Genomic DNA, 15,883 nt, shown 5'->3' with positions numbered 1-15,883 from the left:
GACAGAAGCACGCCTTGGTCAGGGGCTACGGAGGAGAAACGACAAAAAGGCTGACCAGCCCTCCCTCTCGGCTGATGATTCTCTCCATCTGCCTGGCAGCTTCGCTCTATTATTATTCTTCTTCTCATCAGCTCTGGGCATCGCTTCGTATCCGGCATGACACTTGGTATCTCTGTCTAAACCGCTCCGTGGCATTCATTTCGTTACACGTGACAACATCCAAGACTCGTTCGTCATTCCATCATCATCATGGCTTGATTTCTTTTCCGTCTCTTAGAGGATCAATCGTGTCTCCTCTTGTGCTCGTGATCAGCGGAAAAGATCTCAGTCCCCGTGTCCGCTAATGCATGTTCTTCAGATGCTCCACCAAGGCCTGCACCTGCTCTCTCACTTCGTCTGTCAACTGTTCCTCCGGCTCACCGAGCACGCTCATCATGATCGGAGCCAGCTTCGGCGTGAGTTGCTGGATGGTTGGGTCCTGCTCGCGGTAAAGCTGTACGATCATCTTCCACAATGGCTCGTTCTCTTGGTAATCCTCCTTCAAAGGCAAGATGCCACTGTCAACAAGGGCCGGAAGAACCTGCTGAATGGGTACTTTGTCCTTGTGCTTCAGGATCAGGCGAGAGACGCATCCCGCAGCGTTGTCCTGGCAGCGTGCCTCGGTGATGTGCAAGATCGATTCGAGTTTCGAGAGGATCTGGGTGTATGCTTTGACGACGGTGCCGTCATCTGCGGATTTCTCAACCAGCCTGCCCACGGCATAGGCTGCATTGGACTTCGTCTGAGGGTCCTCGTCTCCCAGACGCTTGAGGAGAACCGTCATCATCTGCGAGGTATAGGGTGTGACTGCACCTTCCATGCCCGTGATAATCTCAGCGAGCACGCCACAGGCAGACGCACGCCCCAGAGCTTCTCCTCCGCTTGCATATCGCAGCACCTGTTTCTCAAAAATCTTCCATAGTTCCCCGAAGCTGGGGCCGAGCGCTGCTGCAAGACCCGAAATGACGTCCATGGCACTGTCTACAACAAGCCATTCCAATTCTGTAGACTCCAAGTCTTCATCATCCAAGGCCTCTTCGGCCATATCGATTTGGCATGCATGTTTCTTTGTGATCAGATCCGTCACTGTCTGTACGATTTTGGAGAGGACGTCAGGGTAACTGAGGAGAGATGGGCCCGTCATCTTGAGGTTCTCTGCGAGGGCTCTCGAGATCTCTGTGACGGTAGCACTAGTAATTCCACAACGTCAGCATTGATTCCATCAATTGTGGATGCACACTAGGGGTCAGATGACATCTTTCAGAGGGTTGAAGATCGCGTTCGCTTCATCCACGACTTGCGTGTCGGAGTGAGCTGGGATTAACGAGAGTATCTCATCTTGTGGATCTGCATTGCTTGGGGGATGCAACAAAGATGTCACTTACGTGTCCTCTTCCTCGGGCCAGACGTTCAATGTCGCAGTCATCAAGACCTCTCCAAATTTCTTCAGTACCGGCGTCGGTTCGACCTGAAGCGGAAGGCCCGGCTTCCATTTCTGAAGTTCACCCGATTCTTCTGAGATATCGTAAAGAGCTGCATACGCGCGATGCAACGTGCTGATTGTGGCTTTCCGCACATTCTCGTACGAGTGTTCCGCTAGGGGAAGGAGTTTCTCAATAGTCTTCTCAAAGAAGGGCAGATAGGCCGTCTTGGTGTTGGAGACAACGTCCCCGATAACCTCAATGGCGATTTCCTTCTCGAGAGCTATAGGAGTGACAGTTGCGAGATCACCCCAATCACTGTCGTCGTCGCCATCAATCTCAACATCTTCGATGTCTCCATCTTCGTCATCGTCATCTGCTGCGGCGACTTTGACCTTTTTTCCTGCGATCGTCACCTCCTTGCCGAGAAGGTCCCTTGCACTGTCGCCGAGTTCAACTTCGAGGTCGGCTTCTTCTTGGTCAATGCAATCGAAAAGACCCTTCACCACTCCATCCAGGAAAGGCGCAAAATCCGCTTCATAGACCTTGGCGAGAGAACCCCACAGAATGTACGTGCTCTCCTTGAGTCTTGAGTGCTCGAGACGTAAGGCCTCTTCACTGGTCTCCATGAGCGGACGTACATAGTCCTTAAACTCGGCTGGGCCGACGGCAACAGCCATCTCACCCATGGCATCAGTGCAACTAGCACGAAGGTCAAGTTCTTCTTCGCTTTCCTTCTTCGTGATATATTCTTGCATAGCGTTCATTGAATCGCGGAGGTAGGGCAAGAATGGTGCTTCGACCGTTGAGGCCAAGGAGCCTAGAGCGCCCGCAGCCAATGCCTTGATCTTGAAATCGGGGTGCTTAAAGAGTCGTTGAAGCAGTGGAGCCAACTTATCCAGGTAGGGCACAGCATCGTCCGCATCCATTCCGTCCACAACTGCGTCTATGGCACTTGTCGCAGACTTCATGATGTCGACGGTGGGCCCTTCCTCCTCACCCTTGTAAGCACCCATGGCCGCGGTCAGATTCTTGACGAGGAGCGGCATCAATTTCTCATGCGCCTTGCTGATGTCTTCTGGCATATCGTCCGCCAGCCTGGCAGTTGTCTGTAGGGCAGCTTGTCTGACAACCACCTCCGAGTCCTCCAAAAGTGTGAAGAGAATTGGCATCACGGAGGGCAGCTGGGTGCTGAGGAAATCTGGAGCTCCTTCAACCGCCATACCAAGAGCTAGGATACCGGCCTGGCGATGTTTAGGATCGGAGCTCTTGGAGTACTCAGGGAGTGCATTCAACAACGGGACGACGACTTGGTTCGCAGGGAGACTCTGAGCCATGGTATCAATCAGACCTAGAGCTGACCGAGCAGGCGTGATATCGTCGTCAGCGGCGGAAGCATCGTCAATCTCCGTGACAACCTGTAACATGCTCTTTGTCAATGGCTCGCCCATCTTGGCACCCTGGACCCGCAGCCGCCTATAGATGACGCACTGCATCAGGAAGCTGATGGCTTGAGTTCTGGTGTCATCGGCCATGTTTGTGTTGGTTGCAATCTCGTTCATAAAGACGACTAAATCTTGGAAATGTTGCGACATTAGCTGATATTCCGCAGTCAGAAGCGTGTTGAAGACCTCGAAGGCGAGCATGATCTGGTCTTCCTTGCCCGAGTCAATTGTGTCTTTCAGGACAGCAACCATGGAAGGGAAAATGTTTTGGAATGCCCTAATGGAAGCCTGGTCTTCTTCGGCATCGATCACGAGCGCCATCTTGGAGATGGCCAACAGGGTGTTGACTCGGACTTCCAGGCTCTCTGGGTCTTTGATTGTATTGCTGAACAGTGCAAATAACTCTTTGAACTTCGAACTGAAGTCGTCTCCCATAGTTTCTAGGATGCTGTATAGCACGTGCACGCCAACCACGCGCTCAGCGGCTTTTGAGCTTGTGGCAGCCTGCTGCAGCATGCCGGGCAGTTCGGGCCATTCGCCATCATCGAGATCAATCTTTGCAATTGCACTTATCAGACGGGATGAGGCGTGTCGGACGAGCGAGGAATGCTCAGCAAGAGTCACTTGAAAGAGTTGTGTTCGGGCTTGTTGGCGCTGGTTGTTGGGGATTTTGGTCCAATGTTTAGAGACCAGCGGCTTGGCTTGGGTCGCAGCCAGTTGTTTGAGATCTGCGCTTTCGTGCGAAATGGCGAGGTGGATCAAGGCCAGGAGGGACTCTGGCCGTTTGTAGTATTCGTTTTGGAGCACACTTGTTGCAGCCTTGACGTTGCCCTTCTTGGGGTCGAGGACGATGGAGAGCTGCTCAAGGAATTTCTGTTCGTCCATCGTTGCAGGGACAGCCTGCGCCGCTGGCTGCGGTGGGTGAATCAATCACGGCAGAAAAGTCGAAAAAGGAGAAAATCTATAGGATGTGAAGACTCAGAAGTATCGAAGCCAATGGACCGAGCACAGAGACCTGGAGAACACAAACGTACAGGAGAATGGAACACAGAAATTTTCGGCGCAGTCTCGAGGAATTTTTTTGGGCTCCAAAATCCGAAATGGAACCCGAAATCAACATCATAGCGCTACAGTTTAAGCTTCACGCTAGGCCTCGAAAGGCTTGGTTCGGGTTCGGCGTGCCCCGCCATGCTAAGCACGGTCACGTGAAGGGCCGGGTGTTGACCACGTGACGCATTTCGCAAAGCTGAGCCATCACCTCTTCATCGAGCTGATGATGGTGCTCCAGGTTGTCCAGCTAACCTACCAAGTCCCTAGGCCCGACTCATCAATACCCCCATCTGGCATATGAAGCCCCGGCTCTTCATCAACATCTTGCATTCTGCAGAACAACCCTCAGGGAATCAAGAAAACTTGTACTGAGTATTTGACCGGTCGGTATCTTTTGTTCAGTCCTCTGGACCGGTTCTGATATTATCCGCACCCCCCAAAAAGTTCGAAGTTCAAGGATTGTGCCGATCGATTTTTGGCCACCCCCCCAAATTTTTCCTTTATGGATAGAAACGGGCGTGGAGCCCGGAGAAAATTACCGGCGAGGCTAAGGAATGTATGCCTAGAAGGTCCCTAATCCTAAATCAAGTCCCTCCCCCTGAATATTGCAAAACAGCGGACATTATGAACCAATCTTGCGCTAATCGAACTCGCCCGCTCTCTGGATGCAAAAAGAAAGCATCCATTTCTTGTGGATCACCTTGTAAAGCCAGCGCTCGAAGTGCCCCATCGCTAGTATACATCACGCTGGCTGCAAGGGCAAAAGGCAAGGTCTCCGGATTCGGAGCGACCGATCTTCCCAGAGTAAAAATATCGAATGCCATTATCAGACATCTACGGTTTGGTTGGATCGTTTTTCCGCATTCATGTCCTTTGGAAATGGGGAGGGTTGCCATGTTCCTCCGAGGAGCGCCTAGTATAAGTATGTCGGGGCCCAGCAGCCCACCGCGCAGAATTCGGATATCTTGTCCGCCAAATTCTGTCTCACCAGCTTCAGCTGTTCCACCGACCGAACTTTGCTCATATTCTTGAGCCTCCTCGAAATACGCAAATTCACGCCCTTTCAGGCAACCTCATCCGATGTCACGCCCTCTCTAGCATGAATTATCGAGTAAATTGTCACAACGAAGAGAGTTTCTCGGCTTCCCAGATGAATTCACGGGAGCCACTCCATTTCCATGTCTCAACTGCTGGCACCGCGGCCATCCCAAGGCGACGAGGGCCCGCCGGAGCCTCCATCTTCTCAACGCCATCGAAAAATATCCACCGCTTGCGGTGCCTGCAAGCAGAGGAAAACAAAGGTATATAGCGCATTCGCAGTGTTCGTCAGCTGTCTCTGACCCGGACCAGTGCTCTGGGGGTAATCCTTGCGAGGCCTGTGCGGCGAGAAGAAGTCTATGTGTGTACGACGCAACTTCAGATCAGCGTCGGAAAATTGCGAATCACCGAACCGTCCAAGAACTCGCAGACAAGCAGATCGCGCTCGAACGGCATCAGCAGCTTCTGGGAGGAATAATCGCAACTGTGCGAGCGGGCAGTTTCAACGCAACCGACGACCTACTCCGTGTCATCCGCTCAGGCGTCGAGCTGTCACAATTGGCGGCCCATGTCCGGAACGAAGTCCGGACGAATATCGCAATCCAGCAGGCTTTCGAACAGATTGAGTTCATCATCGACGGGGGCCTAGAATTGCCCTCACCAGCCCAGATGCAGGTTCTCCCAAATGAGGAGTCTCGTGGATCAGAGGACCAGAGCGACGCAAGTTCCAGCAATGCTTTATTCAGCGAGCAACAAATTCGAAATCTGGACAAATTCAAACCGCCACGTTGAAGGAAATCATTCATGGCGAGGGAACTGAGATCGAACGATATGCAAAAGAGCTTGAAAATCCCTTTTCTCAGGGAATTTTCTATATGTCAACTGGTGTTGGATGCTACTACCGAATGTGTTGATGATGGGTCAACATCACGGTATTGAAGACCACCTTGTCCGAGTATAGCTTCCTTCCCTGTGCCGGTGGATCGATCAAGCTGACCCAACTGCTATGAGCAGAAGCAAAATTGGTTATTCGAGCTGTTTCGCTCCCACACAGGAGGCCTTGCAGAGGCCCCTTCCCACGTTAATCAACTTTGCAGCTGGATTTTGTCGGGGACGATACAGTCCGCGGCGCATACCCGTTATCAGTCAACGATTGGCGAATGAGACTAGAATTTGCACATGCGATAAAGAAGGTGAAAAGAGCACGGCGGCGAGAGCTAATACACATGCAGCGGTGGCCTTTCAGTTTGCGCAACCTTGGCTGGGGGGATATTAGCCATGATGGACAGAAGATGGCGGACCCAGCAGTGGAATCTGACCGAGTGGCCAATATTCGTCCCTCTTGCGCTCGAAATCTTCGATGTAACCATCCAAAGAGTCCAACCATGGGGAAGCAGTATCTTGACTATGCTTTCGGCGTGCGAGCCCAGTTTTATGATCGCTACGAGTACACACCATTGTTGATTGATTCCGGTGCTCTTGCCCGGATGCTGATAGAGATACGCGAAAATACGCTCGTCAGCCGGATGTCATGAAAACAACATCAGTCAGATAACTTTCTCACCGCAGGGGCCCGACGGACTCTGACCATCCTAGCTACAAAGTCACTTCAATAGCATATAAGAAGAGTGAGTGTTTTTGGCTGAGGACTGGTCGAGTTCAAGTTGGTGAACATATATCTGAAGGAGACCTCGGAATTGTTACTTCTGCCCCGCCTGAAAAAGACCTAAAAAGCCCCTCATTCCGAGCATGAAGCCTGTCCGCATGACTTAAGAGAACAGAGGGGCTCATGTTCAAGGGGCAGATCTACAAGTGTTCTCTACCACACTCTGTGTAGCCAGGCCATACCAAGACGTACCTAGCTCTCGGCTCGCTAGGTGTGCTAGCTGACATAGCGGACCATTTGATTAACCCTCAGTCAGACGGATCAAAGAATCCCGCTTTGCTGCGTATCAATGCAACCTAATCCTCGTCTGACCAAATACGTAAATTCTGCTATTGATACCACCAACACTAACCCCTTCGATTTCCCCCCCCTTCCCCCTCAAGTCTATCTCACCCACCTGGCCACCCATTCGCCGCCATCACCTGTCCAGCAGCCTCTTCGCTTGTATTTTCCGGCTGGCTTGTGTACAAGTCATAATCCGCCAAGTCTGCTGCATCCTCCTCACTTCGAAAGACGAGCTGATCAACCGACCATGACCCGTAAAATCCACGAACAAGGACCCGTGGCGAGAGGCCAAGTGGCTCAGGGCCACGCCACTGCTGATTCCCCCGACGTCGATGCACCCTCCAAATCGAGGCGAAACCAGTCATCAGCGCTACGACCAGCCTGGGAAACACTCCTGGTGATGCACCCGCGTTCCAAACTGAAAACGCATCTTGTCCCCGCTGCCCACGGCCACGCCTTCGAGGTGAAAGCTTCGTCTCACTTCCGCATCGTTGACCTCCATGGCCAACAGGTAGTCGACTTCATGGCCTGGACCTTGCCCTACTCACCCGCCACAAATCCGGAACATTTTTCCACGAGCTACACGCGATATGCACTGGGAGGCTCCGCTCCTCCACAGGTAGGCGAGGCGCTGTACACGAACCAAGACCGCAAAATGTTTACCATAGTCGCCGACATGGTCAAGACCCACGATCTGCTTTTCATGGCTTGTAACCCGGGCTTTTACGCGCGCCGCGGCCAACCTGTCCACCGCTCCTGTGCCACCAATGTTGCCGAAGCGATGAAACCCTGGGGCATGAAGCACTGGAGCGAAGTAGTTGATCCGTTCAATATCTTCCAGAATACTCCCTATTACACGATCAAGGCATTGAATTGTTCCAAGCCAGGAGATTTCATAGAAATGCGGGCGGAGGTGGATGCTGTTTGCGCGGTGAGCAGCTGTCCCTTCGAAGGAGACGGGTTCAATGGTGGGAGAGCCACAGACATCGCGGTTGTGACCGAGGTTGATGAAGAGGACGATGAAGGGAAGGAATGAAATCACCTCATTGCTGAGCTCGCAATTTAGATAGCTACACCTTGATTTAGCCCTCCCACAAGTCTTCAACAATTTTGCTTCATCGGCCTGGGCTAGATATTGCTGAGCCCATTCCGAGCTGCACTAGATTGTACATGTTCCTAGACGACCCTTTAGCATATTGAAAGGCCCCCCCTCCCCCGCCTTCAAGCTGTGAAAATGGAGCGCCGCAAATTCGACAAGACGACCAACATGCAATGCACGCAGCAGAGCTGCATCCCTTTTTCTGCGGTGGCCTGATAGAAATCCGCCGCCAGTGAAAGTCCCCTGATTCGAGTGTTGAACTTCAGCCTCGTCGAGGGACAAGGAGTGCCAGGAAGAAACAATTTCGCCTGACCGGATCCTTTTTCGTGTCTTTCGCCGTCACAACCGCCAGCTACGCTTTGAGAGGCGAATGTAGACCGCTTGTGTCCCTTCCTCGAACTTGATCATGGGATCATCTCATTACATATCTGGTATTTCCCTGGTCTTCTTCGACTTTCCTTGATGGTTCTAACCTTGTCTCAACAACAGATGCCGATAAATTCCTGAGTGGAAAGGGCACAACGTCTGATAGTCCAGTGGTATGCTAGGCGTCGAAGTCCCACCCTGATTCTCTCATGATGGTAGCTGACGGTGGCTATGTCCTCATCTTTTTCTAATTTGCGGATATGCTTCGGTGTCAGGAGGACCTTTTGTTTTGGCAGTAGGGTCATCGGTGTGATGCTAGCCGAACCCACCTTCGTCTTCTTGTCGTCGCTTTTCCTCGTTCCTTTCCTCCAGTTCATATGTTTCAATGATTTCCCTTCAGAAATCTGAGCGTGGATGACAAGTTCCACTTGAGACATCTAGATTACCACCAACACCTGCCCTGTAAGCTCGATCCGCAAATCGCACAGTTGAACTGGGAATCTGAGATTGACTTGATGAGTTCGTGAGACAGGCAGACAAAAGATTGCTCGAACATGAGGAGATTCTGCAGGTTCATGGAAGAGCTTAAATTCTGTCAGCCGAATAGTTGTCCTCGGTGACGCTTGCCAGTGTACAGTTCGGAATCCTACGTTCGCCTCACGGCCTTCTCGGGATCCATAAGTTGGAAGCTCAATGAGGGCCACATTCAAGCTGTTGATGGACTCGAATCACGGGTATTTTGGAAGAATGCTCAACAACCGACAATAACGGGGCTAAGTACCAGCCTGCGCTTTGCCTGCGGTATGTATTCTCCCGGAAAAGACTTCCAGAGACGCCCAACATGAGCCTTAGCCGGATTGGAAATGCGCAAGTTCTCCTCTTTCACAGCTACTATGCCTTTCTTCAGTCTGCTTTGATTGTGTCATTATTCACCATGAAGATGCGCAGGTTTTTCTGCTTGGAGAAGGAGCGTGCTAACCTCACAAAAGCATTCTGTTCAATACCATGCTTCAAGACACGCACTCGTCTCAAGGACCTTTACTCCGCAGTTGGTCCCATTTTCTCAAATCAAACATGAACAAATCCCTCCTCGAGCATGTCCGGATAAGCCGTCAATCCTATACGACTTCGATGTCTTCGTAAAGTGACTTGCAAGCAAGCATTAACGCTGCCTGGAAAAACAAGAGCATGGGCGTCTACTGCTTTACACAAGGCTTCGATAAACATTCTGGTGCAGACCACGAGGCTCTCGATTCCATCGACTGTATCCATTCCCGGCCTGTCACCGTTGCGTGGGTCGCGTGCTCCTTGAACCACGAGTATCCGAGACGAGAAAGCATCAAACAGCGTCTAACCCTCAGGACCGGTGCCGAAGCAAGAACCGACCGGAAAGTCGGCTGGAGGTTCCCATACGATAAACACGTTGTTGACCCACACCGTCCTTTTCTATCCCTGGCTGGGCGTTTCTCCCTGCCATGACTGATACGAATTTTCCCAATTCATCGAAGAGGCGGACCCTCAACGCCAGCAAGTACACAAGACGGTGGGCGCATACTATCCATGAGTGAAAAGGAATAAAACGCATTGAATGAGCCCTTTGGAGTGACTCATGCCCCCTTTATGATCCCAAGATCAAAACAAGACATTGGCTTTCGTTCAAGTGCTTTCCGCCGATGTTCTCTTGTAAAGGGTATCTTCGCGAGCCTTGTCTCATGCCTGCACGAGAGGGGGGCTTTGACACGGGCTCGAAGTTTCTCTCGTCTCTTAAAGGTAGGATCCGGCAGACTCTGAAAAGAGCAAGGTAAAATGAGGTCATCAGCTCGTTCCTTGGCCATGGAATCTCGAGGATCAAGCTCAATACTCGGCGCTATACATTGTAGAGAGCGGACTATCAGTATTTCCGTCTCCGACTAAAATGGGTCCAAGTGGGTCTTCCCTGGATGGCGAGGTGGTCATATCAATATTATGAGCTATCATTCTAAATGGCCGTCCCGCAACATTTCATCATGTACTCGGTAGACACTGGACCATCGCGGGGCTTCTGTATATCAGTAGGCTTCGTGACGCCCTGATCTTGGACGTTTGTATTCCTGCGGCCATATTTTTGGATGATATTGTTCCTTTAAGGAAAGCTCTCTACTACGAGGAGGCTCAGATGGTTAAGTGGGTATGGAAAGGAAAGATAAACAGCGGAAAATTCTCAGACCAAGACAAGTCAGCTCGTGGTATCACACTTCACAGCCTCGTCGACGCTCAGCCCCGCCTAGTACGGTCGCCCAATCATCCCACGTCGGGCCTCGTTCAGAACTCTGCAGGAGATATTAACATCCCAGCTTGGAAGATCCGGAAGAAGTCTCGCACTCCGCCCGCGCATTTCCAGATTTCGGGGCTAATTACCACATCCCCATCACTCACCGGGCCTGGAAGGCACAAGGAGTCTCGGCCCGTGTATGCCTTGGATGAGATTTGGGGGCGTGAGTGGGTATTTTATTGCCTCGTTCTATATATCCCACCCTCAAAATCTCAAGTCTGGTGTGCGCAGCGGTTTTTACGGTCTACATCCTATGGGAGACATAAAGCAAAAGAACATCATCTTTCAATCCTCACCCCCGGCTCCCCCGGGCGAGGTGATTGATTACCTGCGTTTCGCCTATCGCGTCTTTCTCATACTAACTCTGGACTGGCTGTCCGCCCTTTATCGCCTCCATTTCACTACCAGCGCGTGCTAATTAGATTCCGGCCGTTGACGACGGCTTAGGATTTATATTGATCGAGGTAGACCTCTATCGTCCTCTACCGATCTCTTCGCCGCTGCTCTCATTGTTCCAGCCCAAACTTCTCGATAAATGTCTCCGCGGCAGTCTCGGCGATCATGTATGCCGTACTCTGCGTCATGCAGCTGTGGGTAGCTTATCAATACAATACACCTTCTTGCTTTGTTTTCCCCCGGCCGGTTCCGTAGGGAAGGGGGTGAGTGAGTGAACATACCATGGAGTGGTGGGACAGACGCTGAGGTCAGCCACGTAGAGATTTTTGACCCCGAAGATCTGAAAGTCGGGCCCGACGCAGGCAAGCTTGTTGGTCTCGGGCTTTCCCATCATCACTGTCCCTGTGGCGTGGTACTGCGGGCCCGAGACTGCCCTCAGCCATGTCTGGACGAAAACGCGTGCGGGTATTACGTCAATAAATAGTGGCCGATGCTACAAACAAAAAGGGAAAAGCAGAACAAGAGAACGAAGAAAGAAAAGTCGGAGTCAACAAGGAGTGGGAGAGTACGACCTACCTCAATATCCTGGTCCGTCTTGCTCGCGGGGCCGTTTATGTAGCCTTCGAAATACGCCGAGTTGGAGTCCCCTTCGATGAACTCCATAACCTTGCGCGTGTTGTTTATGTAGGACCGCAGATCGTAAGGGTGGGAGAGGGCGTTGAAGTCGAAATGCGGAGGGTCGGCGGGGTTTGTGGATCGCAATCTCAACTCTCCCCGGGATTGAGGGTTCATTAGGCAGTTGACGTAAACGTGATAGTAAGAGACGCCTTCTGGGAAGGTTCTCCCTCGAGAGAAGAGAGGAGCTGCCTGGCACGGATCTGTTAGACCCCATAGCCAGACAGATAGACTTTGTTAAACCAGAAAAGAAGGAGAGGGGAGAGATGTGTATTGTTTTAGATGTGTCCTTACCATGCCGAGTGATAACTGAGGGACCGTTTTTCCCTTGAGAAAGTTCTGCATTGACGGGTCCAGCAGTTTGAATTCCTCTGTTTCGAGAATCTCGTCCACTTTGAGGAAACAGAAGGGCAGACAGGACCAGGGACCGGCCTTGTCTGGCTCGCCGTGCCGCACCACATCTCTGTCCAGCAACTTTATCGACAAGCGAGTTTCAATAAAGGACTGGATGTGGTCCTGGAGATTCTTGCCGACACCTTCAAGGTCGTGGACGACTTCTATCCCAAGGGGGACCAAGTCGGCCTTCGGGCCGACCCCTGAGAGAAGAAGTAGTTTGGGTGTGTCAAGGGCACCGGCACATAGAATCGTGGCTTTAGTCCCGCGAGCTATTTTGTAGAGATCAGTATCGCAACGCGGCTTCCTGATAAACGAGCCATACCGCTGCGACCGTCTGCCAGCCCAACCCCAACAGCGGTCCTGCCAGCAAACAATATCCGAGTGACAAAAGCATTAGTCCACACCATCAGGTTAGGTGGCCGATTCTCCAGAAATGCCGAGGCCGCGGTTGTGCGAAGACCATGAGAAACAGTGCTGGGTGACAGCCCTATTCCAATCGGATTGCCACTGTTCTGATCTGGGTTGATTGGATACTTTTCACACCAGTTAGTGCGATTGACGTTTTGCGAAAGCACTGTGTGTGCATACTCCATGAGCTTGAGCAATCTTAAAGACGGTCCACACACCGGACTCCCATACTGATGGAAGACTAACATCCACTGGACCCGTACTGCCATGATTTTCCGGCAATGTATGAGCGTATTTTCTAAAATCTGCCGGAGTATCGTCATGGAATCGCTCAATCTTTGGAAATGTCAATATGAAATAGTTTTCAGAGTTGGGAGTAATGTGCATTACCCGCCTGAATCTCTCTTTGGTTTCTGGCCATCTCCATTTCGGCAACCCTGTCACGTCTGCCCAGAAATCGTATTCCTCGGATGAACCGATGTAGTACACCATCGCGTTTATCATCGTTGAACCACCCAGGCCCTTCCCTCTCGGATAGGCCACGCTTCTGCCGTTGACGTTCTTCTGTACATGCGAATATCCGGTCCATCCCAGGCTCGGATCAGCGAGATTGACAAACTTTCGCCCAGTGTCACGGAGCCCGGGATCGTCGAGGACATCTCCAGCCTCAACGAGAAGAACAGATGGTGCGGTGGATGTACGAGAGAGCCTAGAGGCCAGGAGACAACCTGCAGCTCCCGCTATTGCATAATTAGATTGATGGTTCTGGTGGGCGGTTGCACATCCAACGTACCTCCGACCACAATAAAATCAAACTGATTGGACATAAGAGCCAGATTTAGCCGGAAATGGGTCGACGTGCTTGGTTTTCTGGTTTTTCTTCTTTCCAATGTGAAGAAGGAAATTGTCAAGTCGCTCTCCGCCGAATAGGCTTATATTTCTCTTTTCGCTCAGTGAGACAGGATTGGGCCCCACTTGAAGCAGATATTGAGATACTCATTTTGGCAAATGTAGGTACCAAACATGCGTATCCTCGGTGCTGACGAGTGCTGGTGAAGGACTCAAAATCGATACAGACGAGAATGTACATACTGCCTGCGGTGCGCTAGATAGTCTGGGTAACCGGATATGGTCTTCAACGTCAGATGCTTTACGTGTCCGACCCCGAGTCAGCATCTTAGTAGCTTCGACAACTTTGGAGCATGTAAGAGAAATTAGGAACCGTCGGGCGAAGCCCGATAGGTGCCCCAGGTCGGCCCGGGAGAATAAAGTGCCTGAAAGGGGTTCTTGCTACAATAGTGAGGTCAAAATAAGGCCGGGCACCCTACTTCTTATCATTGTACAGAAGAAGAAGGGTTATGTAGATGGGTGAACGAGAGTCGAGGGGCGGGTGGGCGTGGGCTGCCTTTAAAGCGGCAAGAAGGTCTAATATTTACTCGCTATATGACTAGAAGTTGACTTGACCAAGGGAGAGCCAAGAAGGTGGATGGATGGATATGTTGAATAACTACCATATAGAGTATGAAGTACTTATCTGCCTAATCCTCAAAGGCTAGTCCTACTTCAGGAGAAGTCTATCTTGGACCAAAAACAACAAACCTTGTGCATGAGCAATACAAGAAGGAATCAAAAGTACGAAAAGATGCAATCGGATAGAGAGGACATCCAGCCAAAACACCCAAAAGTGGGAAAGGGAGACATTCAACCAAATGCAATACCACATCCGTCCAAATTCTCCGCCAAGGTCCAAGTCATAGTCTAATCTGGAGAAGTCAGGGGAAGTCCCTCTCGAACGTGCCCACGATGCTCTACTGCTGTTCGCCGTAATGGCTCGGACGGTTGTCCTCGTCGTCAAGATAGACTAACTGGGTGTAGGGATGTGGAGGATTGGAGTGGAGGCCGCTACCAACGCAGAGGAGGATGGAGGATCCAGGTGAGAAAGACCCAACGTGCTGTGGGCAAGGACTGGGCTCCGGACTGGGCTCCCTCACTTGCGGAGGTGCATCCGAGATATGTGATCCAGATCCTAAACGCTCGTCCATTCGCTGTCCATTTTTAATGCTTGCTCCTGGCTCACTCATGTTGGCTTGAAGATTTGCAGGCTTGTCGGATGGGTCTTCGGATGTCGGTGACGTTCCTGCTTTCTCCCGTTAGTGATCTCTGGCGATGTGCCTGCAAGAGATTCCCACTCACTCGGACATTGGTCGTTCTCCTGTGTGCCTTGCGGACTGGAAGCAGAGACGGTTGAACCTTCTACTCCTGTTCTTGGGGATGGACCGGAAGCTGCCGAGACACAAGTAGATGATGTAGAAGAAGACTGAAGTGAGGCTGCATTCGGAACTTCCTTGGATGAAGCAAGCTTTCTATAATCATTTGACAGGCCGGAGCCATGAGAATTCCGTATCGAAGACATTCTGTAGCTAGGTGTGACAAGAATATTCAGGATCCTCAGTGACTTGACTGCAAAGAAATATATAGTGCCTGGCTCATCACATTTCAGCCATGCCGCTCCATCGTTGGACTGGACCGGAGGGCGTGCCCATGCCCAACGCAGTATTCTCTTCTTCAATTTGACTTGCTGACCCTGGGAAGGATGCCATGACAGCAAATGAAGAAGACCCTAAACACTGCCATATTTCAGGCTTCAAGAGGCTTAGAAATCGCAGTGTCTTTGGTCGACGCATGAGGGACTTAAGTCGGAGTGGTCGCATCGACATGGAGCAGCCAAAGCCAGTATGAATCACAAATCAGGCGGTTTGCTGAGCCTCTGTTCTTGGTCTGCCACCACAGGAGTGAGCAGGACGACGGGAAGGGGTGCCTGAAATGATCAACACGACAGTGCCCCCAGCTTCTGCGACAGCGTCCAGAGGGCAAGTAGCTAGTGGTTGCCTTCTCGCTGGAGCTGGAGACGAAGGGAAAGTCCCTTACCTTGACGCGACGCATAGCGAGGCAGATTCGCAGGCTCTGGGTCGGCTCGATTCTTCTCAATTAGCGGCTTAGGACAAGGTCCATAGTAGGGAAACATGAACGAGCAGCCAATAACATCCTGATGCCCTTCTCTCGGGTGGATGTATTTCTCAAAGTGAAGCTGGGGAGATGTTGAACATGGCGGGATTGGTGTTTATCCGCAGACTGCCATGCCGAGAAAAAGGGGTGCAAAGGACGGACCAGGGCAAAGGAGGGTCTTCGCTTCGCCTGCTCCTCACTGACCTTTGCACGCATCTGCACCTGCGCAGCTTCGTACCTTTCCGCATCATTTTCAGTTGCTTCACTGCAATTTCATCTTTG

The 15,883-nt window shown here is 51.5% G+C and overlaps 4 protein-coding genes across 4 annotated transcripts; 2 read left to right on the top strand and 2 right to left on the bottom strand.

Moving 5' to 3' along the window:
• Window positions 1–340: 340 nt before the first annotated feature.
• On the bottom strand, window positions 341–3,790 carry A1O5_03752 (uncharacterized protein; the record flags this gene model as incomplete). The annotated part of the gene is made up of 2 exons (XM_007744363.1): window positions 341–1,229; window positions 1,425–3,790. 2 exons carry the CDS (start codon window positions 3,788–3,790, stop codon window positions 341–343), a joined length of 3,255 nt encoding a protein of 1,084 aa, XP_007742553.1.
• Window positions 3,791–5,133: 1,343 nt separating this feature from the next.
• On the top strand, window positions 5,134–5,785 carry A1O5_03751 (uncharacterized protein; the record flags this gene model as incomplete). Its single annotated transcript, XM_007744362.1, has 2 exons — window positions 5,134–5,256; window positions 5,306–5,785. The coding sequence occupies 2 exons, from the start codon at window positions 5,134–5,136 to the stop codon at window positions 5,783–5,785; spliced, it is 603 nt and encodes a 200-aa protein (XP_007742552.1).
• Window positions 5,786–7,191: 1,406 nt separating this feature from the next.
• A1O5_03750 (uncharacterized protein) lies at window positions 7,192–7,980 on the top strand (the record flags this gene model as incomplete). Its single annotated transcript, XM_007744361.1, has 1 exon — window positions 7,192–7,980. One exon carries the CDS (start codon window positions 7,192–7,194, stop codon window positions 7,978–7,980), a length of 789 nt encoding a protein of 262 aa, XP_007742551.1.
• A 3,246-nt stretch (window positions 7,981–11,226) lies between these two features.
• A1O5_03749 (uncharacterized protein) lies at window positions 11,227–13,422 on the bottom strand (the record flags this gene model as incomplete). The annotated part of the gene is made up of 8 exons (XM_007744360.1): window positions 11,227–11,308; window positions 11,398–11,561; window positions 11,693–11,983; window positions 12,086–12,456; window positions 12,510–12,720; window positions 12,776–12,931; window positions 12,986–13,335; window positions 13,389–13,422. The coding sequence occupies 8 exons, from the start codon at window positions 13,420–13,422 to the stop codon at window positions 11,227–11,229; spliced, it is 1,659 nt and encodes a 552-aa protein (XP_007742550.1).
• Between the last annotated feature and the right edge of the window lie 2,461 nt (window positions 13,423–15,883).

The sequence above is a fragment of the Cladophialophora psammophila genome (assembly GCF_000585535.1).
Source record: "Cladophialophora psammophila CBS 110553 chromosome Unknown aczJe-supercont1.5, whole genome shotgun sequence".
NCBI classification, from domain to species: Eukaryota; Fungi; Ascomycota; class Eurotiomycetes; order Chaetothyriales; family Herpotrichiellaceae; genus Cladophialophora; species Cladophialophora psammophila.
This window is presented reverse-complemented; position numbering and strand designations above follow the sequence as displayed.